The sequence below is a fragment of the Ptiloglossa arizonensis genome, chromosome 8 (assembly GCF_051014685.1).
Source record: "Ptiloglossa arizonensis isolate GNS036 chromosome 8, iyPtiAriz1_principal, whole genome shotgun sequence".
Classification (NCBI taxonomy): Eukaryota; Metazoa; Arthropoda; class Insecta; order Hymenoptera; family Colletidae; genus Ptiloglossa; species Ptiloglossa arizonensis.
Window position 1 is genome coordinate 7,505,293 of NC_135055.1, and position 20,838 is coordinate 7,526,130.

General features: G+C 36.7%; 1 protein-coding gene and 1 long non-coding RNA gene across 6 annotated transcripts; one reads left to right on the forward strand and one right to left on the reverse strand.

Moving 5' to 3' along the window:
* Window positions 1-417: 417 nt before the first annotated feature.
* LOC143149784 (uncharacterized) lies at window positions 418-11,567 on the reverse strand. Of its 5 annotated transcripts, none has more exons than XR_012992872.1 (6): window positions 9,711-11,567; window positions 8,280-8,482; window positions 7,392-7,739; window positions 4,606-4,686; window positions 2,452-3,288; window positions 418-2,144 (listed from the first exon to the last, which is right to left on the reverse strand). XR_012992872.1 is itself a non-coding variant. In XM_076317414.1 (5 exons), the coding sequence occupies exons 1-5, from the start codon at window positions 11,374-11,376 to the stop codon at window positions 3,088-3,090; spliced, it is 2,499 nt and encodes an 832-aa protein (XP_076173529.1). In that variant the 5' UTR covers window positions 11,377-11,567; the 3' UTR covers window positions 418-3,087. The 5 variants fall into 5 exon arrangements, 3 of the variants coding, with proteins under 3 accessions (XP_076173529.1, XP_076173530.1, XP_076173532.1); XR_012992871.1 differs by having other exon boundaries at window positions 2,236-3,288; XM_076317414.1 differs by having other exon boundaries at window positions 418-3,288.
* LOC143149787 (uncharacterized) lies at window positions 4,413-7,897 on the forward strand. Its single transcript, XR_012992874.1, has 3 exons — window positions 4,413-5,132; window positions 5,215-5,264; window positions 7,336-7,897. It is a non-coding gene; the product is annotated as an uncharacterized LOC143149787 (long non-coding RNA).
* Window positions 11,568-20,838: the final 9,271 nt, after the last annotated feature.

Sequence of the window (20,838 nt, forward strand, 5' to 3'; positions counted from 1 at the left end):
TAAACAATAACTGTAATAAACTTATAGAATAATAATTATTTATAAAAAATTGTGACATTAATTTCTAGAGGAATAAATAAATTTCAAGGCCAATAAGAATCAAATATTAAACGCTACATTCTTTTCAAACGAATTTATTTCTTGTATAATACAAAGCATTTAGACTTGATTTGATAAACAGATAGATACATAAAATCATAATCAAGGTCAGTTGAAAATTAAAAACTGAACTCAGAATTTGTATTCTTCTAATAATATATTTAACAAGGTTAGAATTTGCATGGTGTGATACATAAAGAAACTAAAAATAATTCACCTTAAGTTATGTTTACTTGCAGAAATATTGCATTTTGAAATATGTCTTTGTAGTTTTTATTGAGAGTAAAGAAAATGGTTGAATATAATTGAAAGGATCTCAATATTTTAAACATTTATTTGTAAATAAAGTTTATAAGTATTATTATTATAATCATAGTAATAATAACAAGTACTCATTTCCAGTGATCTGTTTGTTCACTTGTCTTTCATTCGTTGTTACATGAATTTATAACGTGTAATAAAATTGCAAAGATATTGTATAGACACTAAGCAACTTGCCTCTTTTTTTCAATGTAAGAAGGAAGAAGTATCCCTGCTTAATTAGCAACCAGTGTATGTACGCCATATTGTTTTTTCTCTGTTTCCTTGATCGTAATTTAACAGCATACAGGAATCCCTATCGCATCTGATAAAATTTATATAGTTAACACAGTTCATTCTTACAAAGGCACAAGTTTTCTTCTTCTTCTGGTAGTAGAAATTTATTTCAATGCTCGAGTTTGATCGTCAAACATACTTTTTGCTTAAACATACTACAGTGTCCTCCAGTCATTTTGAAATAAATTTCATATGCAATTTTAGCAGCTATATTTAATTTGTAAATTGCAATAAATATTTATATTTTTCTTCTTGCCTTGCTTAGTTTCTTATCAAATAATAATAATTTTAGTAAAAATAATTTTATTGAACAAATTGTTTTATCAAATCGAATTATACAGGCAGCAAAAAAATTTTTGTTAGTTAAACTTTTTTGAAGTTATGAATGTTAGAGAATAATTCCTTAAAGAAAATTTGCATGTTTCACGAGGAATCATAGAATATTTCAAGCACATGATATTTGGAAATAACAGTCATTGGATCACCCTGCATATGAAAATGACATTTCAATCAATTTTTCCATATTTTCAACTCAATTGCAGATTGAAAAACGCTGCATTGAGCATGATATACATACTGAATCACTGGTATTAAGAATAGCTATGTTGTAGCATAAAACTACACATCTCTTGTCGTACGTATGTTTCTCACATGCAACTGGAGAGTCATGTAAACAATGTAACTCACGTGTTTACAGATGAAACATTCGTGCGGAGCTTATAGACTGAAAGTTTAGCCATTTAAGTCATACAGTTGCATCACAGGTGTCTGTATAAAGCTTCTCGATACTCAATATAAAAACAATTTAAAAAGAAGAGAATGAACAATAGCTTCAGACAGCAACACGATAATCTACAAAATATATAAAATTTGAGTTTCGATAGGTTTATTGTCGATAGACACTAGGCTACGAGAAATAAATCGCAAGATTTGTCTGGCCCACAGGCGTTTGGCAAGAGCAGTTGCGAAGTTTCAATACTTTCTTTTTTGTCATCAATCCAAAGGATCTGTCTTCTGCTTCGTTAAAATGTGAGCTCAATTCAATAGTTCTCCTACCTCTGTGCAAATTGATTGTTCGTGTGCAATGTCGTTCGCTTGAGTAATTACGACGAAATATAAGCGTAAGCTTGAGTTAAGTTAAATTTCCTGGGATTTTTTTATTATAAACGGATGTTTGTCAATGCATTGACTATATTGCAAATAGCTTCATTGAGATATCTGATTGTATTTGACCAAATCAACCAATAATTGTAAATTACTTTCCCTCATTATGAATCATTGTGTATACACTTAATTCAGAAACAAACATTCCACCAATTAGATGCTTCATTGTCACAATCATATTTTATAAGGGTGGAATGATATTTCTGCATAGAGTATAGTTAAATGATGTATGGAAGTAGCCTTCGATAGCAGAGCCGTGACAAGGCTAAAGCAAATGTAGACACCTTTAAAAGTAAAACAAATTAAATCAACCATTTTAATACGTTACAGTTTTTGTAATTTGCATAAAAATTTTTTTACAATAAGGATACAAACTACATATAGGCGCGCATTTATCAGAGAATGGGCAAAGAGTGAAAATTTCATTATTGCCCTGGGTGCCAAAATGCTTAGGCACGGCTCTGCTCGATAATGAGCGATCCGACTGATTTACTTTTCAAATAGTAGACACAGTGAAACGTAACAATTGAGTTACGTTGGAACAAATTGAGCTATCGACAATGACTGCGAGAATTCGAAATTTCTACTAACCTCTTCACGGACTGATTATTTTATTTGAAATAAACCTTTACTTTATTTGGAAAACTTAATTATGAATTCTTATTCATAATTTTTGTGGCTATTGACATTTTATAGTATAGAAAATAACTTAAAAATACATGTAACAGTATTCTTGAAGAGGTTAATCGTAGATCGACGTATGCAGCGGAAGGCTGATTTTTCTTGGAAGCGCTCCAAAGGTGGTTTCATACCAGACACGAAGGAATTCATAGTTAGGTGCATGTATGGCGACTACAGTGTTACCTAGCGGTGGGCTAGATGAGTTTCAGCAATTGGTAGATCCTTTACCGCACGAAAGTTATGAACCTCTTTGACAGCCGTTTCTGTGTCGATTACAAACGATATGATATTCGTTCGGGTGACCCGAAGTATATGGTTATGAACGTATGTAGAAATTTAAGCACCAATTTCAATGTCCGTGGTATACTTCGATATATCTACCCTTATACAGTGTGGATACTTTTATTCGGTTCGATTGATGCGATTCATCGCTGGACATGTATATCCCATTTAAGCGAGCGGACGATTACGTTTTAAAGGCAAAAACGTTCGTTCTCGTTGTGCGAACGTCGTGATGGATCAGCAGAAAGTTCGATGACGACATGTCTACAAATCGACGTCCTCTTGCTTGGCTTTAGGCGCAATTTTTTCGACACTCTCGGATTCCTTCACGGTGGTATGAACATCGGCCACTTCGACCGTTGGTGGAACCGCTGGATTTACTGAACTATCATCCCCGGTGATTTCGAAACCAATCGTGGCGCCAATCTTCTGACTTGCCTGCCTGAACGAGTCTGATAGCATCACCTGATTCATCAATCAGAGGAATTAGTATGGGGAACAAAGAACAGTATTAAGTCTACAGAGAATTTAGAATGTAAAAGTGTACAGTGATTTCTGTATATACAGGGTATATATATCGTAATATGTGGGACTCACTTTATTTTTCAATAAAAGCCATGGCATGTTAGAACATTAGGTGTGAAGAGGTTGGGAATGTGCTTAGTTTTTATTATATCAGAAATTAATTTTCAAGTATATGGTAGTAGAGTGAGTAGAACATCAAGTAGTTGTGAGCCATTAGAGTTTGTTGAAATTTACTACAGAGTTGGTGATAATAATTTTCAACTAATTGCTTTTGTTAAAAAGGTTGTTACATTTTATATTAGCAATATCAGTTTTAAGCATTCATCTGACATAGACAAAATGTATGCAAACATAAATTATACAGATACAACTGAGCTAAACTGAAGCAAACCATTGCCAGTTTGATATCATTTATTCAGAACCAAAGATGATTCTCAATAGTTTTTGTTAACATTTGACTACAAGCACATAGATTACAAACCTTAAACCCATTTTAAAGATGTTCATTACTTGATTGTCACTTTTAAAACTATATAGAAATCTCTGTACCCTCTTAGGTACAAATTACCCTATAAGACTTAACATTGTCCTTGTTGTCTTCACCCTAATTGATAGTCAAATACCTGTTGTATGACTGATATGGTAGGATAAGAAAAATTGATGAACTTGCATGCTTTACATAACCAAATAGATGAATTAGATTATTTATATTAAGTCTAGATTAACTGGTTATGATATTGTTGTAGACTTCGAAATTTATCTAATGAATTATTAGTGTAGACTAAATTCAATTAGGTTAATCAATCAAACATCACAGAATTCTTCTTAAAAGTAATGGGTGAATACTTTTAAACTGTTTCTACTAGTTGGGTGTTAGTCATAATTACAAAGAGTTCGATACTACTTATTGTTATGATAAAAGCTTGGATTTAGTCTGAGGACTGTTACTTAAAATTGTAAAATGTAAATGAGATAGCACAGTCCAGTCAAGACTATTATTAATATTTTTAAACCTAGGAGGGCTTCTAGCAATTGTATATTAATCATAATATATTTTGCTTTATTCAATAAGTCATTGTTTTCATATCAGTTTTAATAAATTATTATTAATTTTCAGCCCATGCAATCCACAGTTAAAAGTCCTCCTAAATTAAAGGTGTACATTAGATAATGAGAAGGGGAATACTAAATGCTATAAATGGTATTTCTCATATTATATACTATTTCATATATGATTTGTAATGTTTCATTGCATACCTGTACCACATTGATGCACATGGATGTCAGTGCCAGCCCGAACACCAGGTATATTATCGAACACATCATGTATATGGGATGCTAGATCAACCAACCAATCAATCTGTTAATTTCTTGCGCGTCAGTTTATGCGCGAATCCGCATCGGACGGATTTTAATTGTCGCTAAGAAAACACGTGCAATCTGTGCTGAGTGAGACTTATGCGAAAAGCACGTACGAAATATGTGTATTACGGTGATGTACATTTTTTTTTTTTTGTGATGAACGTTTGGTTTTTCAAAGCTTACCATCTGAACGCCACCGTGAAAAAAGAAGCAAGGCAACAAGTTAATCGTACGTCGATAATGCTCACAAGGTTTTTCAGGAAGGAGGAACGGACATTTGGATTGGCCCTAAAGCAAACGCTAATTGCAAACGAAATAGCAAAATTCTTCCGATGTTCGTTCCAAGTCTCGAGTTCGCTCAACCAATTGGGATAAAAATGCATTGAAATTAGTTGGGGGAAAAGTCTATGATTGCAACTACGGTATTTATTCGTTGAGTGTTGAGTTTAACTTATACGTGGAGCGCTAAATTATCTACCCACCATTTTTTATTCATTCCTGCAGGTGAGAGCAGGTCGGAAAGAGTGAAGATCTCTAGTAAGGAACGAAACGAGGTACATGAAATAAATATTGGTTTCTTTTCTTTTTCTGTCATTCGAGCAATTAATATTTCGTCCTTTGCGTATAATAATATTTCTTGTATCGTCCTCGCTCGCTTTCAGTTTTTTTTTTACTTGCTTTCACTTTCGATAAGAAAGAAACGAAAAACGACTGCTCGGGAATCGTGTTTTTCTATGTTATGTAACACACGCTGATCCTCAGCCTGCTCTCAACGAATAAATACAGCATTTCTTCGTTGAGAACTTGAGCTTTGGCTTACACGAGGAAGCTGGACGCTCTCCTCCACCATTTCTGATTCATCCCACTCCTACAACGGCAAGAACGAATCAGAAAGAGTTGAAGTTAGCGAGGAACAGAATGAGATAGAGGAAGCACTAAACTTTCTTTTGTTTCACCTTTCGGACTTCCGATATAGCAATGTTTACTTAAATTTCAGTAGGGTTATCACCTTTAAATTATTTCTCCACTATTCAGTGTCTCGAGTTGAGTGTAACCGATCCTATTGTTAAAGACAGTAAATGGATATAGCAAGAGTAAGCGAGAAAGAAATAGCTAGCGAGTAAAGATGGTCGATCTTCTCAAGCAATTAAAAAAAAAAACATTGCAATTACAGAATCGTCCAATTACAGAAATTTAAATTTCTACATTTTTCCCTTCTTCTCTTTATAATAACAGTATTGACATATTGGCGAGGTTCTTCCGATCTCAAAATAAGTCCAAACACGGCATACATTGGAGAATTTTACAATTATTGTATCATTTTGCGTCATCTGGATATTTAAATTCATTACGAACAAATTTCATCCGATTTACGTTATGTTTGGACTCATTTCAATCGTGAGTGCCTCATCGATATATTGATACCATGATTACAAAGGTAAAGTGAACAAATGACAAATTTTAATATTTGTAATTAGATAATTTATCGTAGCGCGTGCCGCGTTCCTTCCAAATGCTCGAGATCGACCATCCCTACTTGTCAGTGTGCTATTTTCTTCTCGTTCATTTTCGCTGTGTTTATTCTCTGTCCTTGTCGAGGATCTCGAGACTCGAGCTCGAGACAATTCCAATTCCAAATAAAATTGCGTGTAATAATGTTTCGTCTGCCTCGTATCGTTACTTTCAACACAGAGAAGGAAGAAACGATTGCTCGGAAATCGTGTTTCCCTTTACCCGGTATAAGGTGGTTCACCTAAATACCTCCTTTAAATGTGGGAATACAACAAATATTTTGTATGCTATTTAAATGGTTTGACAAAATCATATTTCAAAAAATATTCACGATGGTTGACCGGCTCGTTCTACATGTCTTGTAAAACAAATTTTAGCTAAAAAATTTCCAAATTGTTAAATTGAACATACTGGACATGTATCGTGACTACTGCGGTCCGGATCTCATTTTTTATAGGTACATTTAAAACAAGTTGTTTATGGTGAGCAACCAGCAACGCCAGAGAACATGAAAGACAGAATAATAATAGCTTGTGGTGCAACTAATTCCGCAATATCCGAAAGAGCCTAAGAGTCTCCTGATCTACGTTTTAAAAAATGTATCGATGTGGCGAGACACCATTTTGAACGTCTATTACAATGATAGTTTAAAAAGTAGGTTCGTAAAAAAGTATTCTAAATTTCATAATGAGGTTTCGTGATGGTAAACATGTCTAATTATACTTACAGATATCTTACGTACGACATCTTCGTCTTTAAAGTCTTGATAAACAAAAATGATAAATTTCCATTTAATTTTCGAACTCAAAGATTATTTTACATCAGCTACACAATGCAATAAAAAAAAATTACACAATTACATACGAAAACGCATCGATAACCTTGTAAACTCCGAACAAAATTACTTTAGAAAAAAAAATATTTTTGATCACATAATGGTCTTTTCAAACCATTTGAAATAGTATAGAAAATATTTTTTGTATCCCCACAATTAGAGAAGAAATTTAGATGTGGACCACTCTGTATAATAGATCTACTGTATAGTAGATACGTGCCGGGGTCTCGAGCCGTTTAGTCTCGACGAATAAATACTGTAATCGATCTGTTCAACAGGAACGCAGAAATGAGCTCGAGAGCAGTGCAAGTACGGATTGCGAATGATGGGTCACCTTTGGCACGTAATCGCCGAAGCCGATAGTGCTCATGGAGACGAAGACGAAGTAGAAGCTCTCGAAGAAGCCCCAACCCTCCGACAAACAGAACAGCGTAGCACCGATGAAAATGTAGCTTAGAAGGATGAAGATGGCCAAAGATATCGGTAGATTGAACTCGTCATCAATGGCGAAGGCGGACATTGCGGGTGTTCCCGGTGTATCGGGGACGTTCCCGTCCAGATTCAGTACGGTCTGTGATTGCTGCGCTTGTTTTTGCATCTCCTCTATGTCCTCTGGATTGATCTGCGATGGCCTCTTGAAGGTTGCGAGATCGTACACGAGTTGCACGCCCTTCATTACTTCCTGCGGTTCGAAGTTGCAGATTGGTCGATAAGCGCAATTGTTATATCGAACTTGATAATTTTAATAAGATTGGTAATTTAGTTAAGTATAAATAACGAATACATCTTCGACGTTCAGGCCCAAGATGGAGGACTTTTTCAGGAATAATTAAATGAGCCAGTCACGGACGAAATTTATATTCGTGTATAATTTGATACATTGTTATTAGCTTTATTTTATTTTTTATTATATATTATTCAAAATGTTATTAAAGAATTGGAGAGCATTTCCCGGTGAAAATAAGATAAAAAATGACCTTATTCAAAGGAACTTGGAAGTGATTATACGTATGATTAAATATAATCCGAATAAGGTTATGCTTGGACGCTTTTTCATCGGGAATACCTTATTATTCCATTGGCGACACTGTCACCGGTAAAAGATGTTTCATCGGTAGATAAAACAAATATAAATATGTATATTCGGAATGGTATCTTTCGATGAGTTCGTTTACACATAGATTGGAAGTGAAAATGATCATGTTTGAGCGATAAATCTTACCTGAACAGGTACGGTTCGACGGACTTTGCGACAACTTCCTGTGTAGTAGAGTCTCCTTACGAACGCCCACAGGAACTTTATACCGCGCGTGAAGAGTTTACCGAAATCAGCCAATATTATCAGAAACATTGGGATCCCAAATATGGCGTAAACTATGGTGATGGCTCTCCCGGTGGTGGTACTCGGTGAAATATGTCCGTATCCTGAAATGACATTGAAAGATCGGATAATTAGCGACGTTCGGTTCGGCGTGTGAAATTATTTTGTATCTCTCGAAACTGTAACAAAACGCTCGATTTTTGCAGGTTAGGACCCTTTACGTCTCAATGGGAGACAGAAATAAATTTAGAAGCGCTAAGTATACGGTGGAAGTTGGGCTAACTTTAGCTGTTTTAGTGGCATAATTTGGCGGTTGTTTGCTCGTAAAGTAGCCGACGTCCCGTTTTCGATACAGCATGTATAATAGTTGCCGTGACGTGGTCGTTGATCAAAATGAACTTGTTTCAAGTTGACTCACTCAACGTTGAATTCATAGAAATTAATTTCCGGCTATCAGTCGGTGCTTTGAAATCAGATTTGCAAATTTAATCCCAGTTGAGTGAACCTCGTAATATTATAAGTACCCTCAAGTGGAAAAGTTATGGAGAACCGTAATAACGAGCATAAGATATTAGAGATTGTATTTAACGTTAACGTGACCGATCCAATGCTCAGCGTTATCGTATTTGTACAGAAATGGTACTTTTGTCAATTTTCGTTGTTTGAAAAAATTGTACTGCGCATTGTTTGTCTCGCTCGAAAACTACATAAACAAATACGTAGCTTTAACGAGCACGGTTCATATTTTCGTAGTCTTCGGTACGATAAAGTCGAAAACAAACTTTATTTTAACGCGGGGAATGAAAATTCATAAAGAAAAAAAAAACTTTGGTACGTTACAAATTAAAATGTAACGAAAGTGTGAGAAATAGGTATTCGATTAATCAAAATTTGACAACATAACGATTTAAAAAAAAATTCATTTCAGTCAATAATGTAACTAATATGTACACGGTTGTATTAATAGTAAAATTATGCGAATCTGTTTCAAGTTTTGTCTATCTTATGAATAGGAACTAATTTTGATTAATTAAAGTAACGTTTGTTTTCATTTCTATCATACATCGAACTCGAAATGGTCGAAACGTTCGTAAAGGAATAAATTGTGCTCGTTAAAACATTCCATTTGGTTTCGAACGTTTTCCCTCGCATTCGATGATGCGCGCGCAGCCAATCCTGATACCGGTATCGCAGCAGCGGCCAGCGTCAGGGCACGACAGTATTTCCTTGGAAAATCAATACGGGTCTCCTAAAACGTTTTTACGACCCGAGACTCCTAAAACTCGGACATCCTCGGCCCCCCTCCCTCTCCCTCTGCAAGCGTTCTCTCACCGATGGTCGTTATGACGGTTAAACAGTACAGGACAGCGTTTAGGAAGGTCCAGCTTCTTTGACCACTGTACGTCTGCACGCCCGCCTCGTGGGCGGTGTGCAGTTGCTCTTCGAATTCCATCAGCTTCTTCCGCGCCATACTCTTCCAGTCATCCTCTCTCAGATTGTGGCTGTAATTCCACAAGCTGTCCAGAAAGTCTCTCTTCACCCTCTTCACGCCACATTTGTAGAACGTTTCGAATGCTCCCTCGGTGAACCGAAAGACGAACGCTCCGAGGCCACAGTATATGATTACCAGCATTAGTTCGGACATACACCGATTCCTCAGCCTCTTTATGATCCGAGTCTCTCTTGGGTTCTGCGCCACGAAGGCCTTGAACTCCGACATCACATCCCCGAGAGCTTTAAGAAAGTCTACGAAGGTCACTTTCTTCGGAACTTGCACCCCCAACAGCTTCTTTGTCTCCGTTTGTCTCGTAGACTCGGGTTCCTTTATCGGTGACTCGTCCTTCGAGTTCTTCTTTTTGCGGAAGAACGGCCAGGAGAACCAAGATCTCGTCTCCACGGGTTCCTTGGACGTCTCGATGGACCTTTCGATTCCTTTCTGCTCAATTTCCGTGAGTGGCACGCTAAACTTCCTCTGCCTGAGCGTCAACTGCTCCTCAGCGTCCTCGAAGACGTCCGCATCGAGGATACTCTGCTCCCTCTTGAGATACTCCTTTTGCGCTTTGGCGAAGTCCTCGATGAGGGAGTCGTTACTCAGCGGGATGATCTGTTTCTTCACGTCGCTCGTGGACCTCTTAATGACCACCGGCTCGGTGGATTGTCTCGGGAAGGTCTCGCTCTTTCTCATCCTCGGTTCTTCGTCGGTATCGTCGGTTCTATCGTACCTCGCGGAACGTCTCTCGGGTTTTGTTTGCTCCTCGGGGTCCTCTAGCTTCTGTTTACCCGACCTCTTTTCCCGCGGCGGTCTCTCAACGATGTCTTTCTTCGTCTCATCAGGGTCGCTGATTCGCTTCGCGGCTGGCTTTTTCATTCTGGTTTTGCTTCCTTCGGGCGACTTGGTCCTCCTTTGATGCCTCTCCGCTCTATCATCCGGGTCACTCGAGTCGGTGGACTGACCGGGTCTCTCGGCTCGTTCCCTCGACTTCTTCTTCAATCGTCTCTCCACCTTCCTCAGTTCCGTCGTTCGTTCGATCTCGTCCACCTCCTTGGACCTGATCGTTGCATCCTGGTGTCTCTCTTTAACCGCATCGTTGCTCTTAGACTCCTCGTCCGTTTTGTGCTCCTTCTTTACCGGCCGTGCGGTTTCTCGTGCGTCGTTGTCACGTGGCACCGAGTTGCTCGAGAGGGAAGCCTTCTCCTCGTTGCTGGTCCTTCTGCTCGAGTTATCCAGGTTCGACGAGCTCCTCTTCTCCTCCGTCTGTCGTTGCGACTCCTCCCTTTTCTTCACCTCTAGTTCCTCCTGTATCACCTTCTTCTCTTTCTCTTCTTGCTCTAAACGCTCGGTGTCCTCCGCCATTTTCTCCATCCTGGCGCGTCTTGCCTCCCCCTCGTCGTCGGAAGTCTCTACCAGCTGCTGGATCCTCGAGGACGGGTCCGGTGTCTTCTCACGCTTCCTGGCCGCCGCCTTCCGGCGTCTGTGCACCGTGTAGCTGTCCTCCATCGCGGAACACTGCGCCCCACGGGGGTTTCAGAGCGTGCGTGGAGGTATCGAGATGGGGGGAGTGGGATGGTGGACAGTATCTGCGGTACGCGGAGGGAAACAACGTGCGTGCGGACGCGATGTCCGACGAACTGATCGCGGTCGAGCGTCGACGAGGTTTGGTGAACGCGGCGCTCGCGCTTTTCCGCACCGATTGCGTCTTTCCTGGCCCCGGTGCAGAGGTACACCGTGACAGAAATAAAACAGAGGCTGCTCCCACCACCCGCGGCACGGTTTCGAAGCCACCAGCGGGAACCGGATGGGTTTTGCCGCAGCGGGTATCGAGCGTGGCGCACCGCGCGCAACCGACGGCCGACGACGCTTCGGCGTCGCGTTGCCGCGCCTGCAGACGCCGCAACACGCTCGACGGCCGCGGTCGTACCACGTACGGGGGACTCCGCTGACCGTGCAGCCCCCTTGCACAGCCTTTCTCGCCTCGCTGCGGGGTACTCGAGGCTCGATCGAGGTGCTCTAGGGTGCTTGGGGTAGTATTTGGAGCGTTTATAAGGCGAAGGCGTCATTTTTGTTGCTTTAGATTTTTTTATATAGAGCCGGTAGAATTAGAAACAATTTGGGTTTTCTCGCTTGAGGGATTTCGGACGAACGAAAACCGTAACATTTGCCACTTAATAAACTCCGAAAAATGGGATGGAAGTCGAGAGTCGTTATGCGCAACGAAGACTCGCATTAACGTATATACGGATTGACTGTGTTATTAATATGGTAATAGATATAACGTTGAATGGTAACATTTTTATTTTGCCATTTTACTCGCTAATCGACTTTACAATTTATTTATTACTCGCACAGTTGAAATTATTCATGATTTATTATGTATCGTTGATTTTGGTATTGATATTTATCAAATACGTAACCTCTAGTGTGTTATTGATATGCTAACTGTGAAGATCTAATGGATGGTAATATTTTTATTTTTTAATTTCACGCGCTGGTCGACTTTACAATTTATTTATTATTCGCCAAGTTTGTAATTATTTGTAATTATTCCTGATTTATTATGTATCGTTAATTTTGGTATTGATATTTATGAAATTTCGATTTCATTAACTTTTACCGTGTTTGTGGAAATTCTCGAGACAAGTAAGGCCGAATACTTTATAATACAGGAAAAATATATCAAATATATATCTGCTTGATACAAATTAGAAAGCATAAAATAAGAAACAGTAGTCATCGTTTTAAATAAGAATGAAAATAATTATTTTCAGAGTATTCGTATCGTACCAGTACGTAATCTTTAAATCGAAATATAAATTGTCAGTGTCTTTGCTTCTATCGTGAAGCATCGTGTTATGCAATTATACCGCTACAAATGAATTGGTGTAATTTATAATATAATCAGGTATATTCGAATCATTTTTCTTTCAGAAAAAATTTGTATTTTAAGGCGAAAGTAGATAGAAATAATTAAAGTGTCACCGGGTTAAATTAATTTACAGTAAGAACGAACGGTGTAATCGTTCGATCGCACGCTATGCTACAGTGCTTCGTCATTAAATCAACGCACGGCAGCGTGTACCGCACCCTTTAAATCGTCCACCGATTTCCAACTGTCATTTCCATCATTCGCGTTCTCGCGAATTCCATAAATTTATTGTGAGAATGCCACCGGCATAGATTCGATTTTCACTGTGCAGCGCCTTGCGTTGTTCCTCTGCACAAAGACCATTTCAACGTTCCTAAGAATTCTTCTGAGCTTGAAAATTTTAGCATGCTTTCGTTCTTTCTCGTCTTTATGCATCGTGTTTGGTACGATCTTTGTCCTGGTCGATCGATTGGTAAATTAATTGCAATTAACTTCGATTACAATTGCAGATTTCAATCGTAACTACCTTTAACTGCAACTGAAAGGTCAGATTTCAATTAACTAGCTTCAATTTGCAATTGAAAAATCAAACATCTATTGCACTTGACTATAATTGTAATTGAATAGTCAGATTTCAATTTTAATGAATTGCAATTAACGAATTTCAATTGAAATTGAACAGGCAAATTTCAATTAAGAAAGTGAGCTTTCAATTGTATTGGACATGCACTATAATTCTTTTTTATCCAATCATTGGATTAACAATCGTTTTTTTCAATTGAAGAAATTAATTGCCAATTGCAATTAGTAATTCATATTCGATCAATCGTGATTGTTGTAAAGAAAATAATTGTCAATTTAATTTTATTTTGCTCAACGTTGCTTTCTATTCCAGTATCGATGGCCAATATTATTGTTCGACATCGTTTCACGAGCGCTCTGGATTTCAAAACACTGGAAGAACTCGAATCTGTTTTTACAATCTGAAAATTGACACAGCGGGTTGTTTCATCCGTTAGCGAGCATTAATTCGTCCACGTAAATCACAAAAGTTCCCAGCGAGAGAACTTGCCGTTTCAACTGAATGCTTTTCATTGATCTAATTTTCCTTGGATGTTGATCGCGCGTGGCGAACACGAAACTTGATTAGAAATTTGCTTTCTTCGCTCGAATTTGGTATTCTACCTCATTAACTATCGTTTTAGTAAACATTATCGGAGTTTCAGTCGTTGCAAAGTATTTTTACCAAATAGTTTTCGTTCGTTAGGTTTCTATCTTGCAAGATATTTAGGGAAACGAAAAGAGGTGAAGTCAAATCGATAATGTTACAGGATCGAATCAGGAAACTGAGAAACTCGGAGTATGTTATAAAATAATATAACGTAAAAATTGTAAATACTCGCAATGCGTACGTACGATTTTTATTTTATATTACTTTATATTATTTTATTCGTTACATTGATTTTCATAATTAATTCTATCGTTAAAACTCTTTACACGTGTCTCTCTTGAAATTATTATAATAAAATTCTATCAAATTACACGATCGTCGAATTTATTTTCAATAAAAATAGAGAAAGTTCGATTATAAATTAATTATTAATTGGGGTGTAATTAGAATATATAATTACTATTAAAATATAAATTAAAATTTTATTTCGTAGAAATTTAAATGCAATCAAAATTCCATCAACCGGGATGATTGATAAATTTATTTTCAATAAAGATAAAAACAATCACATTATAAATTAATTATAAATGGGGATCTGGTTATAGTATGATAAATACTATTAAAATATAAATTAAAATTTTACATCGTGGAAATTTAAATGTAATCAAAATTCCATCAAATAGAGTGATTAACAAATTTATTTTCGATAAAAATAGAGATCACATTATGAGTTAATTATAACATGGGCGTGTAATTACGGTACGGTAAATATCATGAATAATGATAAAAATTTGATCGATTCGATTCGAATTTTTATTAAAATTAGATTAGTCCATTCATTTTATCGAAATCGACAGACATCTTCCCGCGACTTTCTTGAAATCGTCGAGGCATTTTCGTTTGGGTAGACATGGCTGGGGAATCAAGAATACACGTCGCAAATAGCACAATTTCTAATTCAACGAGTCCCAATTCGCAAACCTCGCGATTCTCTTTTGTTTCCAGGATGCGACGCTAGGCCGGGATTTTTCATTACTCGACGCTCGGCTGCGCCATGCTTCGCGACCTTCGCAGGAAATAAAAACAAAGTGTGCATCTACCTGTAAATTTCTGAAGAACAAACAAGGATTGGATAGTCGTTCACCAAGCATTTGAAGCGTTTCGACCCTTGTTTCGGTCCTCCTCGGTTTATCGTATAATTTTGTAGGGAACAATTTTTAATCTCGTTAAGAAGGACAGACAGCAGTAACAATGAATCATGTGCCAAAAACTACTATATAGTATTGCATAAGGAAAAAGTAATTTTTATTGTTGTTTATCTCGACACTGTTGATGTTCAATTATTTTGTTCTCTCAAGGAAAAATAACGTGAAACGGTAAATGGTGCTCTGGTCTTCATTATAGCAACGGTCACTTCTAATGAAAATGATCAGATGGACGACCAGAAGTTCTTACTATATATGGGCGCGTCCGATCGCCCTTTGTTTCTTCTTATAGTGTAGTTGTCACGAAACGCTTTCGATGATTCACGATTTTTCCAGAATTATTATATTTCTTACGATACGTCTCATAATAACCGTTCTGTTATCGCGTGATAAGATATGAATTTATCTAATCATAGTTTTCAAGAAATATCATACCGCTGATGACCGATTACTATTCATTTACTACTCGTATTCGCACTTTTACATTGTTAAGTAAGCAATCCAGAACATCCATTATTTTTTATGTATTTTGCATTATTCTTGCGGTAATAGAAAATAATACATGTTTATTTATAAATGGCAGTGTAATTATAGTACGATAAAAGTATTATAACATATACCATTTCAAGGATTCATTTCTTTTCATATTATTTTGGGACGTATATAAATAATACGAAACTAAAAGAGATACGATTTCTTGAAATGGTAACACGTGCAGTGAAAATTTTAGTATAAAGGTTGGCTGAAGTGGATTCTAAGATATGTGAAAATAAAAGTAACACGAGAAAACACATTTTTTTGGAAAGCTACCAACTCCCACGCATATTCGTACGGACACGAGTTCTCGAAATAAAGTGTCCAGTTGACGGTTTCTTTGTACTCAAAATTAAACGAGCCATGACTAATTACTTCGATTTCTTTTAGTCTGGTACAATGATTAATTACGTGCAACAATTTCGAGGGAATGAAAATTTTGTACAATAATTACATAAATTTTCAGCGATACACATATGTACGTGCAGTGAAGGAATTTATTTCGCCATGAAGAACAAAGTTTCGGTTTGCAGTGATTATTTTTATCAGAAAATGGACTGTGAAAAATAATTTGAATCTCCTCTCGGGGATAGCGTGAAGATATATCGGTAATATGAATGTAAATGTGCTATGTTGCTTTAAAAATAATCTACGAGTTACATCATAAAATAAATTCGTATATGTCATATTTTTAGCTCCGAAGATATTCAATGTCCACCTCCGTTGAAGATACCTCCGTTGGATAAACTCGTTGCGATGATAAAATTAGATTGTTGTTTATTAAGTGATAAGTTTTTAATGAAATGCACAAAAGAGAAATAGGACGGTCCCTAACTTAGTAGTAATCTCGATAAATTTCAAATATAAAATGTACAAAAACTAAAGGATTCGTACACGACAATATAGATGTTTCGTTTTCACGCAAGCGCGCATGCGTTCGCACATTCAAATGAACATGTCGAATTCTGCACTTACAATAGCACACCCCTTGTTCGAGGTGCTCGCTGGCTTGGTAATTTTGTTACATGTTTATTTCGCGCTTACATTTTCGAGATTCAACTTAATACTATGACTATTTCCTTAGCCTCATCAGTTTGACAAGAAAGTACAGAATTAGTATTTGTTTCGAGATCAAAGAAGTTATTTAAATTTTAACACCGTTTTAATAATAGTAATAAATTCGATTACAACCACGTATTGCAGACATATTTCGAACACTCCAAGGTATTCATTATTTCGTTTATTCGTGGGAGGAACAAGATCAATTCCGAAGGGAATTGCGAGCCCCATTCGGTCGGATGTGTTAGTGTTCGCGAGGTATTTTGAACAGTATTTCAGAGAAATTTGTCAATGTTTGAAGCTATATAAAATTAAAATTCACCTCGAATAAAATGGCACCCCTCGGATGTTTCTAAAAATTCTTCACATTTCTTGGTAGGATTAAATCGACTTAAAAAAATCCACCAATCCTAAGAGACTCGGTGTATTTGGCTAAGGTGTCGAATTACAAGCGAATCTGACCTAATAGATAACTAAAATAAATCGACATAAATATCATGTTCGAAAGTGTCGGCTATTGAAACTTTTCGAATGGATTGAGGTAAAGTTATCGAGGTTGAAAATATAAATTAGAGAAAATCCGAGAACAGTTCTTAACCAAGAACTGAACACTCTTTCGACGATATACCATCGTTAGAACTTTGAAAAGAAGTTCCATAAGTTCTTTACCAGCTTGGCGATCGTATTCGTTTCGCTTCTTCAAAAAATGTGATAACGCGGTTTATCAATTCAATTATGAATTGTACGGGTAAGTTCGAAATAGAATCGAACGCGAAACGAAGAAAGACATTTCACGGGCTGCTAGACAATTTAATTCAGTCACAACCGAACCATCCTCTCGTGTAATCCCTTTTACAACGATTCTCCGAATATCTTTCGCTGTTTCCTCGACATTCATCGTCCCGTCGACGTGACACAGTTAACGAACAACCCTGCTATTGTATCGACGAACAAAACGCCTCGACGAACATCGCCGCCATTTTAATACAATATTTCTGCGGCAAAGTCTCGCCTTGTTTATCACGATCTCCATTTATTTGCGGATAAAGTGCTACTGCATAATTTCAATAATAAATTCCCTAACAGTTTTCAACAATCGAAGCACCTATCACGTAGAAATTTTCAATTGCAAAATTGCCGAGAGATCAATTATAATTTTTAACTGCCGACAGTACCGCCCTCAGCGCCGGGCAAATGAGGCACTTGCTCCGGAACCCAGATTTAAAAAATAAATGAATGTAATAGCCGAAGTATTCAATGTTTTTTTTTTAAGTACTCTTAGAACGGTATTATTCTTGTAGTGAATTTAAGTTGAAAACAATATCGACGGAATTGAGATGTGCTTGAAATATAGTTTTCTAAAAGATATAGATTTTTCAAGTACGTTGCACACCATGGCTACCTAAAAACTTTTCAATTGTATTAGAATAGAAATAGCGGGACTTATTGTTAGATACTTCTACATTTTGTAAAAAATAAATGACTGTAATAGGTCTAAATATTCGATTCTTTTTCAACGTATTTTTACAACTGTATTATTCTTATAGTGAATTTATGGTTGGAAACAATATCGACGGGATTGAGACGTATCGTAAAATGTAGTTTCTTGAAAAATGTAGGTATTTACAGTGCATTGTACCTACAGGTACTGCTTACCGACGTGTAATTACAGTTTTGTAACGAAGAAAAATTTCGAAAAAGGATTGTTTAGGTAAATTATACGTTTTAAGTTTAAAAAAATTTTTGTTGCATCTGCGGACAACTTTTAAACAAAATTCAAGAGAACCAATACCACATAAAAATATTAGAAGGTAGAATTAACAAATGGGGTGCATACTAAACTGATGATTTTAACGAGTGTAAGTGTCAGAAGCTCCAAGGAAACTATTCATTCATCCCTGTCGTCCTAATAAGAAATTTTCTTTCTGTAATCAGAATTAAATAGAACCTGTCAGTCGAATGGAAAACCATTCAATCTCAATCGAATGATCGCCGACTGAATTGAAATTTATGACTTCTCAGAAACCGAAGTGCGGAGCCCATCTTGAACTATTTTTGAAAGAAGACATCGTCACGTGCGCGATGATTTCGAAAACGTTGGCGCCTCATCTTCCTACGCGTACCTTCGTAGACGATTCTCTTTCCTCGTGTGTGTACAAAGATTCCTTAAATCTATACAAGTTGGTACTTAATTCTATGGAGGTAAAAAAATCCATCGAAAGTGCGAAATTAAACTTTTTCATAGGAACATTCGTCCACAGAAAATTCGAGTTTGTAATACACGTGTGTGTGCGTACTTCTTTCAACACAATTTCAACAATTAAACGGCCCAATGATCGTTTAAAGATCTCATTGAGGTACAACTGATCCACGGATAGTGATATTTACTTCTTCTAATTTCTTTTATTCCTTCGATATAAATTTTTAAAACTAATTTAAATAAATCTCAAAGTGAATCAAATTTTATGCCAAAAAGGTGAATAAACCTCTGTCCTCTGTCTCTTTTACCAAGCAAAGAATTTGTATAACAAACCTTTCTGTCATCAATCTTTTAATATATGCATGAAAATATTGTTTTGCCGAAATAATTATTTTCTTCGATTAAAGCAGTATTAAAGCGACACATCGGATAAATATTGTGACGTGTGCGTTTACATTAATTTTACGAAGTATCATCCCTCTGTTCAATCGAATCACCACCCCGTATGGATAATCGCGTCGCATCAATATTTCAGGCTATCTCGGTTGTGTTTTTATGACGATATAATGAGATACGTTGGAATAATATACGCGCACTGAGAACAAACATCAACGACTAATGACCGAGGGCCTGTTCGGTAAAACGAGGTCGCGCGCAGTGCATTATTAATTTCAGTTTGCAGCTGCATTCGACGCATGTTTTCCATCTGTCGAGGATATTGAATGTCACTGTTTGCTTTAATTTCTTCGTCATTTGTTCGGCGAAATCGAGCTATCGATATATTAATTATTTCCAGATGGTTAAGGCTTATGATTTATTTATTAATTATTTCCTTTCATCTATATGCACGGCGATTCGTTCGAAGAAATTAATAATTACAATGATAAACGAATTGTTTGCGTCGGATCAGGGTAAAGTCAATAGATTATTATTGCAACGACACATGTTTCGCGAATCAGAAAAAAAATATTGCGACTTGCAAAAATACAAGGTACGGGGAACGATAAAAAAGAGACGTTTCAAAATTTTTCGAATTTTTAAAAATATCCATTCGCTGCTGAAAAATCGCAAAAAATTTCGTGACACGCGGTTACGCGATCTTTGCAGCTTTGATTTTTTGTGTAACTCTCCAAGCAAGGGAAAAAGTAAATGGAATTCAAATTGGAAATCACGGTTCCTGGCTATTACTATTACTGTGGTAATGTAATGGACGGATTGAAACTTGGTTAAAACTTATTCGTCTATACCCAGTTAGTATAACTAACTTCCGAGATCTCAGAATGATGACTTCGCGAGAACTCGGACACTGTACACTCAGCAGAATAAAAATTCCCTGTTTGCTTATTCCGTAAGTAGAATTTCATTGTTCCATTCGATCAGTTTATTTCTCCCTAGGGTTTTTATTACCTTCGAGAAAAATGTCAAGTTTATGCGAGCCGATCGAGAGAAATCAAATCGCGTTTTTCTAGAAGTAAGACTTCTTTCTAGACATGTACTTGTTTCGTGGAAAACTTTACTCTTTGATTTTTAAAGAACATTACTAATAATATAAGACAAAAATTGCACGTCGTGAATATTATTTAGAAAAAAAAAAGTTAACAAATTGCTCTTGCTCGAAGAAACAAGAAGTATCGAGTTTGATCATTTTTCGATGATGAATTTTTGTTATCATCTATATGGTGATCGTTTTGACTTCGATGTAGTAGAAATCATATAACTACATAGTAGTTTATGTTGACAAATTGTCGCTTTTTCAAAAAAATTAACAATTTTCATCTATAACGACATTCATAACTTTTGTCTCAAATTATGCTTGAGTAATGCTTCAATAGCTATGTCCAAGGACAATATTTTCAGCAAAACGTTTGCGCGTGTTAGAACGTTTATTATCGTAGGTTCTAGGTTAAGTACCACGAGGTTCTTTATA